We start from the raw sequence: 18370 nt of genomic DNA on the forward strand, positions 1-18370 counted from the left end.
GTTTGCTGATGTAAACATTGTGAACAGAGTGCCCCATGGTGCCCCATGGTGGCTGTGTGGTTATGGTATGGGCAGGCATAAGCTACGGACAATGAACACAATTGCATTTTATCAATGGCAATTTGAATGCACAGAGATACCGTGACGAGATCCTGAGGCACATTGTCGTGCCATTCATCCGCCGCCATCACCTCATGTTTCAGCATGATGATGCATGGCCCCATCTCACAAGGATCTGTACACAATTCCTGGAAGCTGAAAATGTACCAGTTCTTCCATGGCTTACATACTCACCAGACATGTCACCCATTACGCATGTTTGGGATGCTCTGGATCGACGTGTACGACCACATGTTCCAGTTCCCGCCAATATCCAGCAACTTCGCACAGCCATTGAAAAGGTGTGGGACAATATTCTACAGGCCACAATCAACAGCCTGATCAACTCTATGCGAAGGAGATGTGTCGTGCTGCATGAGGCAAATGGTGGTCACACAAGATACTGACTGGTTTTCTGATCCACACCCCTACCTTTTTTTTAAAGGTATCTGTGACCAACAGATGCATATCTGTATTCCCAGTCATGTAAAATCCATAGATTAGGGCCTAATTTATTTATTTCAATTGACTGATTTCCTTAAATGAACTGTAACTCAGTTAAGTCTTTGAAATTGTTGCATGCTTCGTTTATGATTTTGTTCAGTGTAAAATGGCTTTATAAATGAAAAAAATGTATCAACCTACGTGACATCAAAAATGGTTGAGAAAGCAGTGATGATTACTAAAACTGTCGCGATGATTCTGAATTATTCTGAATGATCCATATTCTGAATGATCCATCCCCACTGATCAAAGGAATGTGATAAATCAGGCGAGATTGGGGCACTGGTAGTTAAGTGATCTCTCAAGTGTATTCTATCATAACATTTACAATCCTTCATCACTTTCAGTCCAAATTAAGTGGTTGCTTTTGATGCCACTGAAATGTGATAGTAGTGACATTGTAGCTATCAAACTATAAAACGTCATAATACAGCTATAAAATACTTCTTCCCTATGAAGGTCATGGGACCATGTGCCCGCCTACCTTTATTTCATTGGTCGATAAATATTCAGGAAGTAGGCCTACCACAGCGGGATCCTATTGGATTGGTGTGAAACACAGAGTGAGAAAATAACCAATCACATCACTCATATCCTCAAGCGTCAAAAGTAGCTAGCTTGGTCCAGCCATTCTGTTGCTGTCTTTTCAACGTGAACAACGGCGTTTCCTCCTTATAATCGGAGCTTGTTCAAAGTAAGATACATCTATCACTATGGCTGCCTACAAGCTGGTGTTGATCCGCCACGGAGAGAGCAACTGGAACCAGGAGAATCGATTTTGTGGCTGGTTCGACGCCGATCTGAGCGAGACTGGAGAACGGGAGGCGAGGAGAGGAGGACAGGCCCTGAAAGGTGGATTCTTGTTCTAATTTATTTGACCAGCTAGTTACTTACATTGTAGGATACTATACCAGACACAACACATCAAATGTGTCTTCACTAATGCAACTGGCTTTGATTGTACATGTTCATTCTCTTGTTTATTGAAAGGTCTGTGGCAGCAGCGACTACAGCAATTTCGAAGGCTGTGTGCCTGCACATTTGGCATTTTTTGCCGCTTGAAGGGATCTCAACTATCCTATTGATGATTTACAATAGAAATTGTAGTTGTGAAACCACTTGTTACCCAATACCAGCAACGTTACGTGATTACTCCATCGATTTGACATAGGATGGAGGTGTGTTTTTGGTGGTGTCTCCCCGTTGTCAATCACGCCCTCATTTTCACTTTGACCATGGCCCTTTCTAATGAGGAAGTTCGATTAAGTGCACTGGGCTATGAAGTAATACGTGAACGGGAAAAAGCGGTGAGGGAGGAGCGCCTATCTCAACTCGAACAGTAATATTCGGTGCTCGGTTATGTTGTCAACAAGGCAGCATGATTAATTGGGAAGGCAGATAAAGCCTTTGTATCAAAAGCAATCACTTCTGCATGTGAAAACACAGAATCCTACTCATTACTCCACGCGCTGGCGGCCAGAACGGGGGCACATGGCTCACGCCCGGGACGCAGGCCGGTTCCAAATCGAATGCAATCAACGCTAACCCGGTTCACTCGGGGCATTAATATAATCCTCTCATGCCCTCTATGGTTGGGCGCCTATGGTGGGGCTCCGCCTATTAGTTCAGCCCCCTTTCACTGTGGACAAATGAGCAACGGAGATCCGGTCTCTACCGCTTTTGACGTCACAGCTTTTCCAAAGGATGTGAACGTGCCGTTCTAGACGTGCTGCTTCGTACAATGAATGAAATCAAGCCTTTCTCAGTGTGTTGGTTAGGGAAATATCTGGTGTTTCTGACTGAATAGTCATATTTGTCTCAACTAAAGCTTTTAGTAACCTATGCTGTGTTTGCTGATGAATTTGAGAAGTGACGTTGCTTGCCTGAATGATGTATAAAGAGTTTATAGCAGTGTTCAAGTGTTGTGGGAGACCCATGGGGCGGTGCACAATTGGCCCAGCGTCGTCCAGGGTAGGGGAGGGAATGGCCGGCAGGGATGTAGCTCAGTTGGTAGAGCATGGCGTTTGCAACGCCAGGGTTGTGGGTTCGTTTCCCACGGGGGGCCAGTATGAAAAAATATTTTAAAAAATAATGTGCCCTCACTAACTCTAAGTCGCTCTGGATAAGAGCGTCTGCTAAATGACTAAAATTTAAATGTCGTGCACTCCATTTACAGTAAACTCCACTCCTGGGGCCTCATGTACAAAGACTTGCGTTGAATTCATACTAAAACATTGCGTACGGACAAAGCCATAAATGTGCGTACGCACCAAAAAAATCTGATGTATGAATCTCTGCGTACGCAGCATTCCACATACATTCTCTTTGTACATCCCAATCAACGCGAAATTGAGCACACATGCACGAGCACCACACCACACCCTGTCTCCTCCCTCAATTAAATCAATTTAAATATGGTAATTAGTCCAATTTGGCAAAAGAAACCTGCAAGAACATGGCTAAAGCAAGCAAGAAACGAAATTTCACTGAAAACGAATTAGAGGTGCTACTATCAGAGGTAGAAACAAGAAAAAATATTTTATTTGGAAATCTGTCCTCTGGAATTAATAACAAAAGAAAGAAAAAAGAGTGGGCGAGTTTGTCTGATGCCGTCAACGCGGTGGGATCTGAGAGTCGCACCGTAAATAAACTGAAGAAGAAATGGTCAGACATAAAGGTGGAAGTTAAGCGGAGAACTGCTGCGCACCGACAAAGTGTGGGCAGAACAGGCGGTGGTACAGGGACCGATGAACTTGCACCCTTTGATCAGAGAGTTGCCTCTATTGTAGGAGACACGTTAATCTCTGGAATCGTATCCGCTGATGTAGGAGACTCGGATATACTACAGGACTGCCAGCAAGGTGACTCAGATTTATTTCCTTAACTTTGATATACATAGCCAGCCACCGTTTAATTTTAAAATGCATGCAATATAGCAAAAGGTACACCAGAGATTTCACGTATCCACTGCTTTTATTGCAAATGCGTGTACCCATTAATAAGGAACAGACTCAAATTACTGTTAAGATGTGCCTGTGTTTAATTGGACTTAGGAACCGCAGGAACGTCCACTGGCACGCACTCAGAGTCCGCACCACCTGAGCAGCCAGAGCCCATTCAGTCCAGCGTCTCCCGTGTCTCTAATGTTCCCCCCAGTGCTGAAGCCCGTCCATCTGGCCGTGTCTTGACGCATGCTGTTCTGGAGTCACAACAACAAATTGTTAGGGCCATTGAAGAAATGAACAGTCACCTTAAAAATGTCACTGAAAAAACTCACAGAAATAAGCCATTCATTAAAAGAATTGGTCAAAAAATGAACTTTGTGTCTGAGTACCATTTATATTGTCGCAATTACACGTTGACGGGCCTGAATGGCTTGTTGATTGTGCTGCACATATACTGGTCCTGGGTCAGGGTCATCTGGCGGTGCCCCCACCTCACCAAGGGGTATGCCATGCCTGTGCGCGACATTGTGCAGCACTCCACAGGCCAGTATGATGCGGCAAACCTTGTCAGGGCGGTATAACAGCATCCCCCGGTCCTGTCAAGGCAGCGCCACCGACATTTCAGCTGCCCAATCGCCCGCTCCACAACTGACCGAGTGCGGGAATGGGCATCATTGTATCTGCGCTCTCGGTCAGTTTGTGGGTTGGTGAGGGGGGTTAACAGCCACGTCTTTAGTGGATAACCACTGTCTCCTGATGGGCAGTAATAATAATGACAGACACAAACATTTTACTTTTAGATAGAACCATACATTTAAATGCATAACTTACCAAGTAGCCACCCATCGCGCACCCTGCCAGCTTGGAGTCTCATCCCAACCATGCTGTTTGTAAGGATATATGAATCATGGGTTGACCCAGGCCACCTTGCCACAATATTTGTTAGGCGCATTTGTGCATCACATATAATCTGCACATTTATTGAATGGAAATGTTTCCGATTCACATATGCAAATTCGTCTTCAGATGGCGCCTTTATAGCAATATGTGTGCAGTCGATCGCTCCGATTACATTAGGAAAACCGGCTATCGCTGCAAATTGCGCTTTGATGTTTGGCTGGTCACCTGCATCGTATGGGAACGTTATATACCTGGTAGACAAGCGGATGATGCCGTCCCATACAGGTGGCATTGCACGGCTCAAACACGACTGGCTTATTCCTGAGCGGTCTGCCAGTTCTCTTTGGAAAGAACCGGTTGCTAGGAAACCAAGTGTAGTAAGCACCTGTAAAGGAACGGGTAATGCGTGGCTCCTCACTGTCTCTCTTTCCAAATTCGGACCCAACTCAGCGCAGAGCTCCAAGAGTATAGCCCTTGGAAATCTGAAACGGCTGATGAGCCAGTCATCGTCGTGGGCCAGAAAATCACCGTGGTCCCTAAAAACTCGTTCTCTCCGGATTTGTCCATTGAAAATGTCTTCTAATAAAGCCAAAGCTGCCATTGCTAGACGGGTTGTATCAATTTTCACATCCTTTATATATGTTCTTACTTAATTGCATAATTAATAGAATATTCTAATAAGACTCGTGTGACAATAATATGGAAAATCATTTATCAATTACAAATTATAAGCAATATCTGGCAGGTGCGATAGAACAGTTCGTAGTGTAATGTTTGCCACTTCACTTTATTGCCTCTATGAGTCGCCAACGGACAAACATCACAAAAATGTACGTACGCCAGGCCTGAAGTTTACGTGGAAGAACGCACATTCTTACGTCAATTTCACTGTTAGTACATCTGACCGTGAACGTGAAAGCTGGCGTACGCCGTGTTTTCGTGCGTACGCAAGATTGATACATGAGGCCCCTGGTCCTGTAGAACTAGTGCAAGCTTTTGTCCCAACCCAGAACTTGACCATTGGTTGATTTCCTAGTCTTACTCTATCCGTCCATCCATCCACCCACCCTACCACAAATCATCCTGAATCAAACCCGATCACATCCTTTCTCTTCTTCAGATGCTGGCTATGAGTTTGACGTGTGCTACACCTCAGTCCTGAAGAGGGCCATCCGCACTCTGTGGCTGTGTCTGGACAGCATTGACCAGATGTGGCTTCCCGTCCACCGGACCTGGCGCCTCAACGAACGCCACTACGGTGGCCTGACGGGGTTAAACAAGTCCGAGACTGCTGCCAAGCATGGAGAGGCTCAGGTGAAGATCTGGAGGCGGAGCTTTGATATACCTCCTCCCACCATGGACCCGGACCATGACTTCTACACCATCATCAGCAAGGTGAGGGACACACAGAGACACGCATTCACACACACATACACTCACTATTATGGGTGAGAATTTGCATGATTATATATATGACATCAGACAACAACAGAATATACATCTTTCTTTAGGCAAGCTCACTCACATTGGGAAGAGCCTATAGTGGAAGTCTCGGCAGATTTAGATATTGTTGTTGACGATTGGGTTTCTCCCTGTACTAGTGTGTTTCTGAGGGCTACAGTAAAGCATGTCGCAAAGTATCACCATGTGTTTTCCCCAGTTCATTGATGGACCGGCCCCTTAACAGGAGGCATGATCAGAGTATGGGGACTCTGATTACATAGATGCCCAGCCAAGGCCGCCGTCATGGCAACCCACCAGTGTTCCGTCAGAGGGGCAGTACCAGAGACTATTATGGATTGTGTGTTCTGCTGAGGAGAGTGCTTTAGGTTATAATTGCTTCCCAAATGACACCCTATTCCCTATATAGTGCACTACTTTTGACCAGAGGCTCAGGTCACAAGTAATGCACAATATAAGGAAAAGGGTGCCATTTGGGATGTATCCAATGTGTCTGTGCCCTCTTTGTCTAGACCACCAGGTCCCATGGGAAGACCACAGGGCAGGGAGGGCCAAATCCATTCCTTAAGTGTTGCTGTTGTGTGCAGGATTTTGTTTCATCTTAGCACTTATTATTGAACTGTAATCATCGATTTGATTGAAGTAATGTTTGAGCTAAGGGGGAACAAAAAGCCTGCACACTCTGCGACTCTGAAGGACTGGAGTTGTCCATCCCTGGACTAGACTAGGGATTTCAGTTTTCATTCTCTCCCAAGGACGTTGCTATGATCAGCACTTGATATAATCTACAGGGACAGCGTTTCCTCAAGCATAGTGGTGGTTAATCCTCCTGACCATTTAAAACAAAAACAGCTGTTTTCTTCTGCCTCATCTGGTCATACACTACATGGCCAAGTGTCAGCTGAAGTGTTGTCAAGTTCGCTGCCATTGGACTCTGGAACAGTGGAAACACGTTCTCTGGAGTGATGAATCACGCTTCACCATCTGGCAGTCCGACGGACAAATCTGGGTTTGGTGGAATCCAGGAGAACACTACCTGCCCGACTGCATAGTGCCAACTGTACAGTTTGGTGGAGGAGGAATAATGGTCTGGGGCTGTTTTTTATGGTTTGGGCTAGGCCCCTTAGTTCCAGTGAAGGGAAATATTACAGCTACAGCATACAATGACATTCTAGACGATTCTGTTCTTCCAACTTTGTGGCAACAGTTTGGGGAAGGCCCTTTTCTGTTTCGGCATGACAATGCTCCCGTGCACAAAGCGAGGTCCATACAGAAATGGTTTGTCGAGATCGGTGTTGATTAACTTGACTGGCCTGCACAGAGCCCTGACCTCAACCCTATCGAACATCTTTTGGGTGAATTGGAACGCCGACTGCGAGCCAGGCCTAATCGCCCAACCTCACTAATGCTCTAGTGCTCTTGTGGCTGAATGGAAGCAAGTCCCCGCAGCAATGTTCCAAAATCTAGGGGAAAGACTTCCCAGAAGAGTGGAGGCTGTTATAGCAGCAAAGGGGGAATCAACTCCATATTAATGCCCATGATTTTGGAATGAGATGTTCGACGAGCAGGTGTACATACAGTGAGGGGGGAAAAAAGTATTTGATCCCCTGCTGATTTTGTACGTTTGCCCACTGACAAAGACATGATCAGTCTATAATTTTAATGGTAGGTTTATTTGAACAGTGAGAGACAGAATAACAAAAACAAAATCCAGAAAAACGCATGTCAAAAATGTTATAAATTGATTTGCATTTTAATGAGGGAAATAAGTATTTGACCCCCTCTCAATCAGAAAGATTTCTGGCTCCCAGGTGTCTTTTATACAGGTAACAAGCTGAGATTAGGAGCACACTCTTGAAGGGAGTGCTCCTAATCTCAGTTTGTTACCTGTATAAAAGACACCTGTCCACAGAAGCAATCAATCAATCAGATTCCAAACTATCCACCATGGCCAAGACAAAGAGCTCTCCAAGGATGTCAGGGACAAGATTGTAGACCTACACAAGGCTGGAATGGGCTACAAGACCATCGCCAAGCAGCTTGGTGAGAAGGTGACAACAGTTGGTGCGATTATTCGCAAATGGAAGAAACACAAAAGACCTGTCAATCTCCCTCGGCCTGGGGCTCCATGCAAGATCTCACCTCGTGGAGTTGCAATGATCATGAGAATGGTGAGGAATCAGCCCAGAACTACGCGGGACGATCTTGTCAATGATCTCAAGGCAGCTGGGACCATAGTCACCAAGAAAACAATTGGTAACACACTACGCCGTGAAGGACTGAAATCCTGCGGCGCCCGCAAGGTCCCCCTGCTCAAGAAAGCACATATACATGCCCGTCTGAAGTTTGCCAATGAACATCTGAATGATTCAGAGGAGAACTGGGTGAAAGTGTTGTGGTCAGATGAGACCAAAATGGAGCTCTTTGGCATCAACTCAACTCACCGTGTATGGAGGAGGAGGAATGCTGCCTATGACCCCAAGAACACCATCCCCACCGTCAAACATGGAGGTGGAAACATTATGCTTTGGGGGTGTTTTTCTGCTGAGGGGACAGGACAACTTCACCGCATCAAAGGGACGATGGACGGGGCCATGTACCGTCAAATCTTGGGTGAGAACCTCCTTCCCTCATCCAGGGCATTGAAAATGGGTCGTGGATGGGTATTCCAGCATGACAATGACCCAAAACACACGGCCAAGGCAACAAAGGAGTGGCTCAAGAAGAAGCACATTAAGGTCCTGAAGTGGCCTAGCCAGTCTCCAGACCTTAATCCCATAGAAAATCTGTGGAGGGAGCTGAAGGTTCGAGTTGCCAAACGTCAGCCTCGAAACCTTAATGACTTGGAGAAGATCTGCAAAGAGGAGTGGGACAAAATTCCTCCTGAGATGTGTGCAAACCTGGTGGCCAACTACAAGAAACGTCTGACCTCTGTGATTGCCAACAAGGGTTTTGCCACTAAGTCGTGTTTTGCAGAGGGGTCAAATACTTATTTCCCTCATTAAAATGCAAATCAATTTATAACATTTTTGACATGCGTTTTTCTGGATTATTTTGTTGTTATTCTGTCTCTCACTGTTCAAATAAACCTACCATTAAAATTATAGACTGATCATTTCTTTGTCAGTGGGCAAACGTACAAAATCAGCAGGGGATCAAATACTTTTTTCCCTCACTGTACATTTATACATGCATACGTACATACAGTGCATTCCCGAAATTATTCACACCCCTTGACTTTTTCCACATTTTGTTAAATTACAGCCTTATTCTAACATTTATTAAATTGTTATTTTTCCTCATCAATCTACGCACAATACCCCATAATGACAAAGCAAAAACAGGTTTTTAGAAATGTTTGCAAATGTATTAAAAAGTAAAACACTGAAATATCACATTTACATAAATATTCAGACCCTTTATTCAGTACTTTGTTGAAGTACCTTTGGCAGCGATTACAGCCTCGAGTCTTCTTGGGCATGAAGCTACAAGCTTGGCACACATGTATTTGGGGAGTTTCTCCCATTCTTCTCTGCAGATCCTCTTAAGCTCTGTCAGGTTGGATGGTGAGCGTCGCTGCACAGCTATTTTCAGGTTTCTCCAGAGATGTTCGATTGGGTTCAAGTCCGGGCTTTGGCTGGGCCACTCAAGGACATTCAGAGACTTGTCCCGAAGCCACTCCTGCATTGTCTTGGCTGTGTGCTTAGGGTTGTTGTCCTGTTGGAAGGTGAACCTTTGCCCCAGTCCAAGGTCCTGAGCGCTCTGGAGCAGGTTCTCATCAAGGATCTCTCTGTACTTTGCTCCGTTCATCTTTCTCTCGATCCTGCCAGGTTTCCTCCAGACATGACGCTTGGCATTCAGGCCAAAGATTTCAATCTTGGTTTCATTAGACCAAAGAATCTTGTTTCTCATGGTCTGAGAGTCCTTTAGGTGGCTTTTGGCAAACTCCAAGCGGGCTGTCATGTGCCTTTTTACTGAGGAGTGGCTTCGTCTGGCCACTATACCATAAAGGCCTGATTGGTGGAGTGCTGCAGACATGGTTGTGTCTGAAAGATTCTCCCATCTCCACAGAGGAACTCTGACAGAGTGACCATCGGGTTCTTGGTCACCTCCCTGACCAAGGCCCTTCTCCCCCGATTGCCCAGTTTTGCCGGGCGGCCAGCTCTAGGAAAAGTATTGGTGGTTCCAAACTTCTTCCATTTAAGAATGATGGAGGACACTGTGTTGTTGGGGAACTTCAATGCTGCAGAAATATTTTGATACCCTTCCCCAGATCAGTTTCTCGACACAATCCTGTCTCGGCGCTCTACGGACAATTCCTTCGACCTCATGGCTTGGTTTTTGCTCTGACATGCACTGTCAACTGTGGGACATCATATAAACAGGTGTGTGCCTTTCTAAATCATGTCCAATCAATTTAATTTACCACAGGTAGACTCCAATCAAGTTGTAGAAAGATCTCAAGGATGATCAGTGGAAACAGGATGCACCTGAGCTCAATTTCGAGTCTCCTAGCAAAGGGTCTGAATACTTATGTAAATAAGGTATTTCTGTCTTTATTTTTATAAATTTCTAAACACCTGTTTTCGCATTGTCATTATGGGGTATTGTGTGTAGATTGAAGAGGGGGAAAAAATAATTGTATCCATTTTAGAATAAGGCTGTAACGTAACAAAGTGGAAAAAGTCAAGGGGTCTGAATACTTTCCGAATGCACTGTACATACATACGTACATATTTTAAAGGCCCAATGCAGCTGCTTTTATCTCAATATCAAATAATTTCTGGGTAACAGTTAAGTACCTTACTGTGATTGTTTTCATCAAAATGGTTAACCATGAATAAAAATAGCTTTTTAGCAAGAGCAATTTCTCAAGCAAGAATTTTGGTCTGAGTGGGGAGGGGAAAACTGAAAACTAGCTCTTATTGTCAGAGGTTTGGCACGCTGTTTCTTATTGGTCTATTAACTAATTTACCGCCTGGTGATGTCACCAGACAGACCAAAACTCTATCCCACCAAAACAAGCTGAAATTTCAGGCGGTCTTTTCAAACAGCTCTTATTATTATTATTATTATTATTATTATTATCATATTCACAGTGTCACAGTATTATTCCAACCTCGTAGTGTGGAAATAGTTTATTAGGTACACCCATCTAGTACCGGGTCGGACCCCCCTTTGCCTCCAGAACAGCCTGAATTCTTCGGGGCATGGAAACGTTGCTCAATTGGTGTCAAGGAACCTAAAGTGTGCCAGGAAAACATTCCCCACACCACTGCCACCAGCCTGTACCGTTGACACCAGGTAGGATGGGGCCATGGACTATGCTTCTTACGCCAAATCCTGACTCTGCCATCAGCATGACGCAACAGGAACCGTGATTCGTCGCACCAGGCAATGTTTTTCCACTCCTCAATTATCCAGTGTTGGTGATCGCGTACCCACTGGAGCCACTTCTTGTTGTTTTTAACTGATCGGAGTGGAATCCAATGTGGTCGTCTGCAGCAATAGCCCATCCGTGACAAGGACGACGAGTTGTACGTTCAGAGATGCCCTTCTGCACACCACTGTTGTACTGCGCCGGTATTTGCCTGTTTGTGGCCCGCCTGTTAGCTTGCACAATTCAACTGATTTCACCCACAGGACTGCCGCTGACTGAATGTTTTTTGTTTGTCGCACCATTCTTGGTAAACCCTAGACCCTGTGGTGCTTGAAAAGCCCAGGAGGCCGGCCGTTTCAGAGATCCTGGAACCGGCACGACTGGCACCGACAATGATACCATGCTCAAGGTCATTTGTTTTGCCCAATCTAACATTCAATTGAACAGTAGCTGAATGCTTCGATGCATTTATATAGCAAGCCATGGCCACGTGACTCACTGAGCAAACCATTTTCGTGAACGGGGCAATAAACTGGCCACGGAGTGTATATAAAACACCGCAAAATCATGTTTTTGACTGCACCGGGCTTTTAAAAAAATATTTGTATTCATGGTGCTGTTGTATAGCACAAGGTCTTTTGGTGTTGTTTCAACTCTGGTGAGTTAATGTATTGCATAGGAGTGCGATATAGGAGGGTAAAGTTCAAAGTTCAGCTGAGATCAGAATCAATTGGTGAAAGCGTCATTTGCACTGTCAGGGGTCGTGATGTGTTTAGAAATCTACAAGTAGGACTAGCAAAGATGTACAGAGGCATAGGCCTACTGGTCTTTATAGGCTAAACTTTTGGAAATATGCAACTAATTTGTCTGACTTCTTCAATGTAGAACCAAAAGTACTGGACAGTTGAAGGCGTTTGTGCCCCCTGATATATTTGGGGTGCATGACCCCCCTGGCTGCGTTTGTACAGGCAGCCCATTTCTGATATTTGTTTTACTAATTGGTCTTTTGACCAATAAGATCAGCTCTTCTGACAATAATTGGGCAAAAGATCAGAATTGGAGTGCCTGTGTAAACGCAGCCTATAGTGACAACTGCTGATGTAAAAAGGGCTTTATAAATGCAATTGATTGACTGAAAGCAATATGGTGGTATGAAGGTTTAGGCCCAGATTGCTGTTAAGCATTTTTCTGTTTGTTGACATACTACATTCTATCTCCCATCTTTTCTTTAGGACCGTCGTTATGGCGAACTGTCGGAGGAGCAGCTTCCATCCTGTGAGAGCCTGAAGGACACCATCGCCCGGGCACTGCCCTACTGGAACGACGAGATTGTGCCCCAGATCAAACAGGGCAAGAGGGTTCTCATCGCTGCCCATGGCAACAGCCTCAGGGGCATTGTCAAGCATCTCGAGGGTAAGTAGTAGGAACTGCGTAGAACCGTGATCTCTGACCGCTTGGCTCTGGAGAGCCACAGGGTGTGCAGGCTTTGTTACAGCCTTTCACTAATACACCTATTTTGAAATCATCAACTGTTCATGGTCACAATTAGTCGGATCAGGTGTGTTAGTGCTAGTGCTGGGCTGAAACAAAAGCCTGCACACACAGTGTCTCCCCAGGACTGGAGTTGAAGTTTATACTGGTTGGTTTCTAGGAAGTACCGGTCTGTGGTACTATCGTTTTACTTCCTACACATTCTAATCTGTGTCCGTCTGTGTGCTCCTTCTTTTTTTGTATACACTTTCTTAATTATGATTATTTAATTTACATGATTTATGTTGTCGTCATTGATCAACCATAACCCCTATGTCCTGCTCTGTGCTGCCCCCTGCAGGTATGTCTGAGGAAGCCATCATGGAGCTGAACCTGCCCACAGGCATCCCCATCCTGTACGAGCTGGACAAGAACCTGAAACCCGTCAAGCCCATGCAGTTCCTGGGGGACGAGGAGACCGTCAGGAAGGCTATGGAGGCAGTGGCAGCCCAGGGCAAAGTCAAGAAGTAGACAGCGAGAGGGGGCACTGTGCATCATGGTGTAGGAAGTTGCACTTATTTACAGATCTAGGATCAGATTTTATATTTGCCTCCCATCAATTCCTAACCTTCCCGAGCATGTAAAACTGACCTTAGATCAGTGTCTCTGGGAAGCTTCATTCTACTCCATGTGGTACAGAGTAGGGGTAAAGGGATATGGGTTGTAGGAGGGGGGTCAGTAATACTACAGCTCTCAAAGGAGCTCACACACACACTGTACTTGCAGTCCAAGAAACATAAGCACTAAGAATGTGTGATCGTATTCAACTCTACTGTGCATAGAAAGTCTAACAAGTGGATTATAAAGTAACTAATAAGTTAGTATAGATTAATATTGACCAAGCCACTTCTATGGGGACCACTGACTACTCTATCAAATCACAGTCATCATTTCACTGGCTTATTATTGTGTCTCTGTAAAACAAATAAAACGTATGTTTCCCCTGTTTAACGATGGATCATTGAGATTACTAATGTGATGATAAAGCCTTATTTATTTGAAAATATTTAGTCTTGCGTTACCATACTTCCTAGTCTCGCTAGAAAATAGTATATATTTAGATGTTATAGAATAATATTTGCACTTGAAAACGTAAACAGTTCTACAGAAAAAAGGGTCCAGCTAGTTGTTTCACTATCATAGCAAATTAACAAACTGTTAAAACCACAAAATGGGAGAATAGGGGAAACGCAGTGGAAAATACAGAAAGATAGAATGAATATTTACACTAAACACAAGGTTGTACTGGTTCTTTTATTTTCCACTGTGCTCTGTCTGTGGTCGTACAATTCACTGTAAAACCACTCTATCAGTAGCTGGAAGACGGCTTCCATCTCCTTCGAGAGCTATGGCAGAGACTGAATACCTCTTTCTCCTCTGCCCCCTTGCCTTGGATGGTACTTCTGTGTGTCGTGTACATGTCTAGTACTGCTGTGTGACATCTTTCCATCCCATTTCCTGTGGAGTATTGTGGAACATGGCTACTGTTTTGTAAATGGGATCAAATGTTTGGTACCTGCAACGTCAGTCTGTTTCTGCTTTAGCCAGCATCGTTGGCATTCAGGGCTAAACATTCATAGATTGCACACAACAGACCAACTCTCTTCTTCCATGTCCAAGTGAGCTGATTCCATTCTATACATTACATTTTTATCTGCAACTTTGAGCATTCCACAACCAATGAATAGGCTTCATGGTGAAACACGCATTCTACTATAAGTTTACTTTTGCTACCCTGTATGCTGCTAGACCCCTCTAACTGGGGAAACTGCACTGTAGGTACCTGTTCCTATAGGATATGCCTGTTCTATCCTTCCCCACCCATTCCCAAGGCTTTCTCTTATGACATTGTTGCCAATCTTGTGACTGAAAATAAGATCTTTGGAATAAATGTTATTAGGGTTCATTGCAATGCACTTTTTAAATATACAGCACTGAAGCCTGTGCTGAACCAATAAATGTATGGGGGTAAAAACATGGATTCGGTCAGTTTGTACCTTTTTATTATAGAAATCGAATGATTGGTTTAGTATGAATTTCACACATGGGGTTTATTCATTACCCCGAATCTGTTACAAAACGTTTTGCAACGAAAACAAGAGTTTCTATAGGACAAATTCAGGTGGGTCCCTCCCCGTTTCGCTCTGTTTGCTTCCGTTTGGTTCTTAAACGCTCAACGGTTTCCGTTGCAAGAGTTAATGAATACACCCCACGGTCGTGTTCAGCAGGACCATGTTTTTTTTTGTAACGTTCTGATAGAACTATGTTATTTAGAACAAGGAATCATGTATAGGCTCTATTCGACAACGTTTGGCTACTGAACGTGCACATTTAAGTGATAATGCCAGAAAAGCCGGTGTTTGGAGGATATATTGGCACGGGTGTTGTTGTCGAGAGCTGGCAAACCGTGCCAATATCTCCTCCAAACACTGGCTTCGAGGGCGTTATGACTTTTATACGGGTTACCAACATATTCAAATAATGATTTACATATTTTCATTAACTTTATTTTGATTAATTTATTCATACTACACTGAACAAAAATATAAACGCAACATAATGGTCCCATGTTTCATGAGCTGAAATAAAAAAATCCCAGACATTTTCCATATGCACAAAAACCTTATTTCTCTAAAATGTAGTGCAAAAATCTGTTTACATCCCTGTTAGTGAGTATTTTACCCTTTGTCAAGATAATTCATCCACCTGATAGGTGTGGCATATCAAGAAGCTGATTAAACAGCATCATCATTACACAGGTGTACCTTGTGCTGGAGACAATCAAATCAAATCAAATCAAATTTTATTGGTCACATGCGCCGAATACAACAGGTGCAGACATTACAGTGAAATGCTTACTTACAGCCCTTAACCAACAGTGCATTTATTTTAACAAAAAAAGTAAAAATAAAACAACAACAAAAAAAGTGTTGAGAAAAAAAGAGCAGAAGTAAAATAAAAGGCCACTCTAAAATGGCATGTGTACAATTGGCATGCTGAATGCAGGAATGTCCACCAGAGCTGTTTCCAGATAATTAAATGTTACTTTCTCTACCATTAGCCATTTTAGAGAATTTGGCAGTACGTCCAACTGGCCTCACAACCGCAGACCACGTGTAACCACACCAGCCTAGGACCTCCACATCCGGCTTCTTCACCTGCGGGATCGTCAGAGGGGGAGAGTGGGGTGCTGAGGAGTATTTCTGTTTGTAATAAAGCCCTTTTGTGGGGAAAAACCTATTTTGATTGGCTGGGCTTGGCTCCCCAGTGGGTGGGCCTGACTCCTAATGACTGCCCAGGCATGTGAAATCCATAGATTAGGGCCTAATGAATTTATTTCAATTGACTGATTTCCTTATATGAACTGTAACACAGCAAAATCTTTGAAATTGTTGCATGTTGGGTTTATATTTTTGTTCAGTATATTGCATCTTTCCACAAGATATAGTCCTGATATAGTTGCTACCCAAGCCGGCTGGTCGTTCGTTCTATCGGTTCGGTTGCCAGAGAAGCAACCCAGTCGTCAAGTCTTTTTGTTCTGTATCTATGGACGACCCAGTCGTTCGTTCGAAATGTTCCATTGCCATACTGGCTGGCAACATTTTTATCCCTTGCTACGGCTAATTTACAGTCGTGGTCAAAAATTTAGAGAATGACACAAATACAAATTTTCACAAAGTCTGCTGCCTCAGTTTTGATGATGGCAATTTGCATATACTCCAGAATGTCATGAAGAGTGATCAGATGAATTGCAATGAATTGCAAAGTCCCTCTTTGCCATGAAAATGAACTTAATCCCCAAAAAACATTTCCACTGCATTTCAGGCCTGCCACAAAAGGACTGACTGCCATAATGTCAGTGATTCTCTCGTTAACACAAGTGAGAGTGTTGACGAGGACAAGGCTGGAGATCACTCTGTCATGCTGATTGAGTTAGAATAACAGACTGGAAGCTTTAAAAGGAGGGTGGTGCTTGAAATCGTTGTTCTTCCTCTGTTAACATTTTACATTTGAGTCATTTAGCAGACGCTCTTATCCAGAGCGACTTACAGTTAGTGAGTGCATTCATTTTTCATACTGGCCCCTCGTGGGAATCGAACCCACAACCCTGGCGTTGCAAGCGCCATGCTCTACCAACTGAGCTACACAGGACATGGTTAACCATGGTTACCTGCAAGGAAACACATGCTGTCATCATTGCTTTGCACAAAAAGGGCTTCACAGACAAGGATATTGCTGCTAGTAAGATTGCACCTAAATCAACCATTTATCGGATCATCAAGAACTTCAAGGAGAGAGGTTCAATTGTTGTGAAGAAGGCGTCAGGGCGCCCAAGAAAGTCCAGCAAGCGCCAGGACCGTCTCCTAAAGTTGATTCAGCTGCGGGATCAGGGCACCACCAGTGCAGAGCTTGCTCAGGAATGGCAGCAGGCAGGTGTGAGTGCATCTGCACGCACAGTGAGGCGAAGACTTTTGGAGGATGGCCTGGTGTCAAGAAGGGCAGCGAAGAAGCCACTTCTCTCCAGGAAAAACATCAGGGACAGACTGATATTCTGCAAAAGGTACAGGGATTGGACTGCTGAGGACTGGGGTAAAGTCATTTTCTCTGATGAATATCCTTTCCGATTGTTTGGGGCATCCGGAAAACACCTTGTCCGGAGAAGACAAGGTGAGCGCTACCGTCAGTCCTGTGTCATGCCAACAGTAAAGCATCCTGAGACCATTCATGTGTGGGGTTGCTTCTCAGCCAAGGGAGTGGGGCTCACTCACAATTTTGCATAAGAACACAGCCATGAATAAAGAATGGTATCAACACATCCTCCAAGAGCAACTTCTCCCAACCATCCAAGAACAGTTTGATGACGACCTATGCCTTTTCCAGTTGATGGAGCACCTTGCCATAAGGCAAAAGTGATAACTAAGTGGCTCGGGGAACAAAACATCAACATTTTGGGTCCATGGCCAGGAAACTCCCCAGACCTTAATCCCATTGAGAACTTGGTCAATCCTCAAGAGGCAGGTGGACAAAAAAAAAACACAAACTCCAAGCATTGATTATGCAAAAATGGGCTGCCATCATTCAGGATGTGGCCCAGAAGTTAATTGACAGCATGCCAGGGCTGATTGCAGAGGTCTTGAAAAAGAAGGGTCAACACTGCAAATATTGACGCTTTGCATAAACTTAATGTAATTGTCAATAAAAGCCTTTGACACTTATGGAATGCTTGTAATTATACTTCAGTATACCATAGTAACATCTGACAAAAATATCTCCTAACACTGAAGCAGCGAACTTTGTGAAGACCAATACTTGTGATATTCTCAAAACTTTTGACCACAGTGGCAGCCAGAATAACAAGTAGCTGTATTTGTTTAAGCTGTTTCCTAGTGTCGTAGTAAATATATTTGTTATAGTCAATATGGAATATGATATGTTGAGTAAAATGTTGTGCTAAGATCTATTTAGGTCAGGAGCTGGTTATAAGTTCTGTTCCTACCCAATAACAATGGACAAAAGGGTCCTATCTTGTCAGCCTTGTCAGCAGGTGGCC

General features: G+C 44.1%; 1 protein-coding gene and 1 long non-coding RNA gene across 2 annotated transcripts; both read left to right on the forward strand.

The window, feature by feature from the left end:
• Window positions 1–1196: 1196 nt before the first annotated feature.
• On the forward strand, window positions 1197–13770 carry LOC121574861 (phosphoglycerate mutase 1-like). The gene is made up of 4 exons (XM_041887504.2): window positions 1197–1455; window positions 5569–5843; window positions 12522–12702; window positions 13121–13770. The coding sequence occupies exons 1-4, from the start codon at window positions 1317–1319 to the stop codon at window positions 13288–13290; spliced, it is 765 nt and encodes a 254-aa protein (XP_041743438.1). The 5' UTR covers window positions 1197–1316; the 3' UTR covers window positions 13291–13770.
• LOC123491610 lies at window positions 2753–5054 on the forward strand. The gene is made up of 2 exons (XR_006661472.1): window positions 2753–3464; window positions 3657–5054. It is a non-coding gene; the product is annotated as an uncharacterized LOC123491610 (long non-coding RNA).
• Window positions 13771–18370: the final 4600 nt, after the last annotated feature.

This window comes from Coregonus clupeaformis, chromosome 1 (genome assembly GCF_020615455.1).
Source record: "Coregonus clupeaformis isolate EN_2021a chromosome 1, ASM2061545v1, whole genome shotgun sequence".
Taxonomy (NCBI): Eukaryota; Metazoa; Chordata; class Actinopteri; order Salmoniformes; family Salmonidae; genus Coregonus; species Coregonus clupeaformis.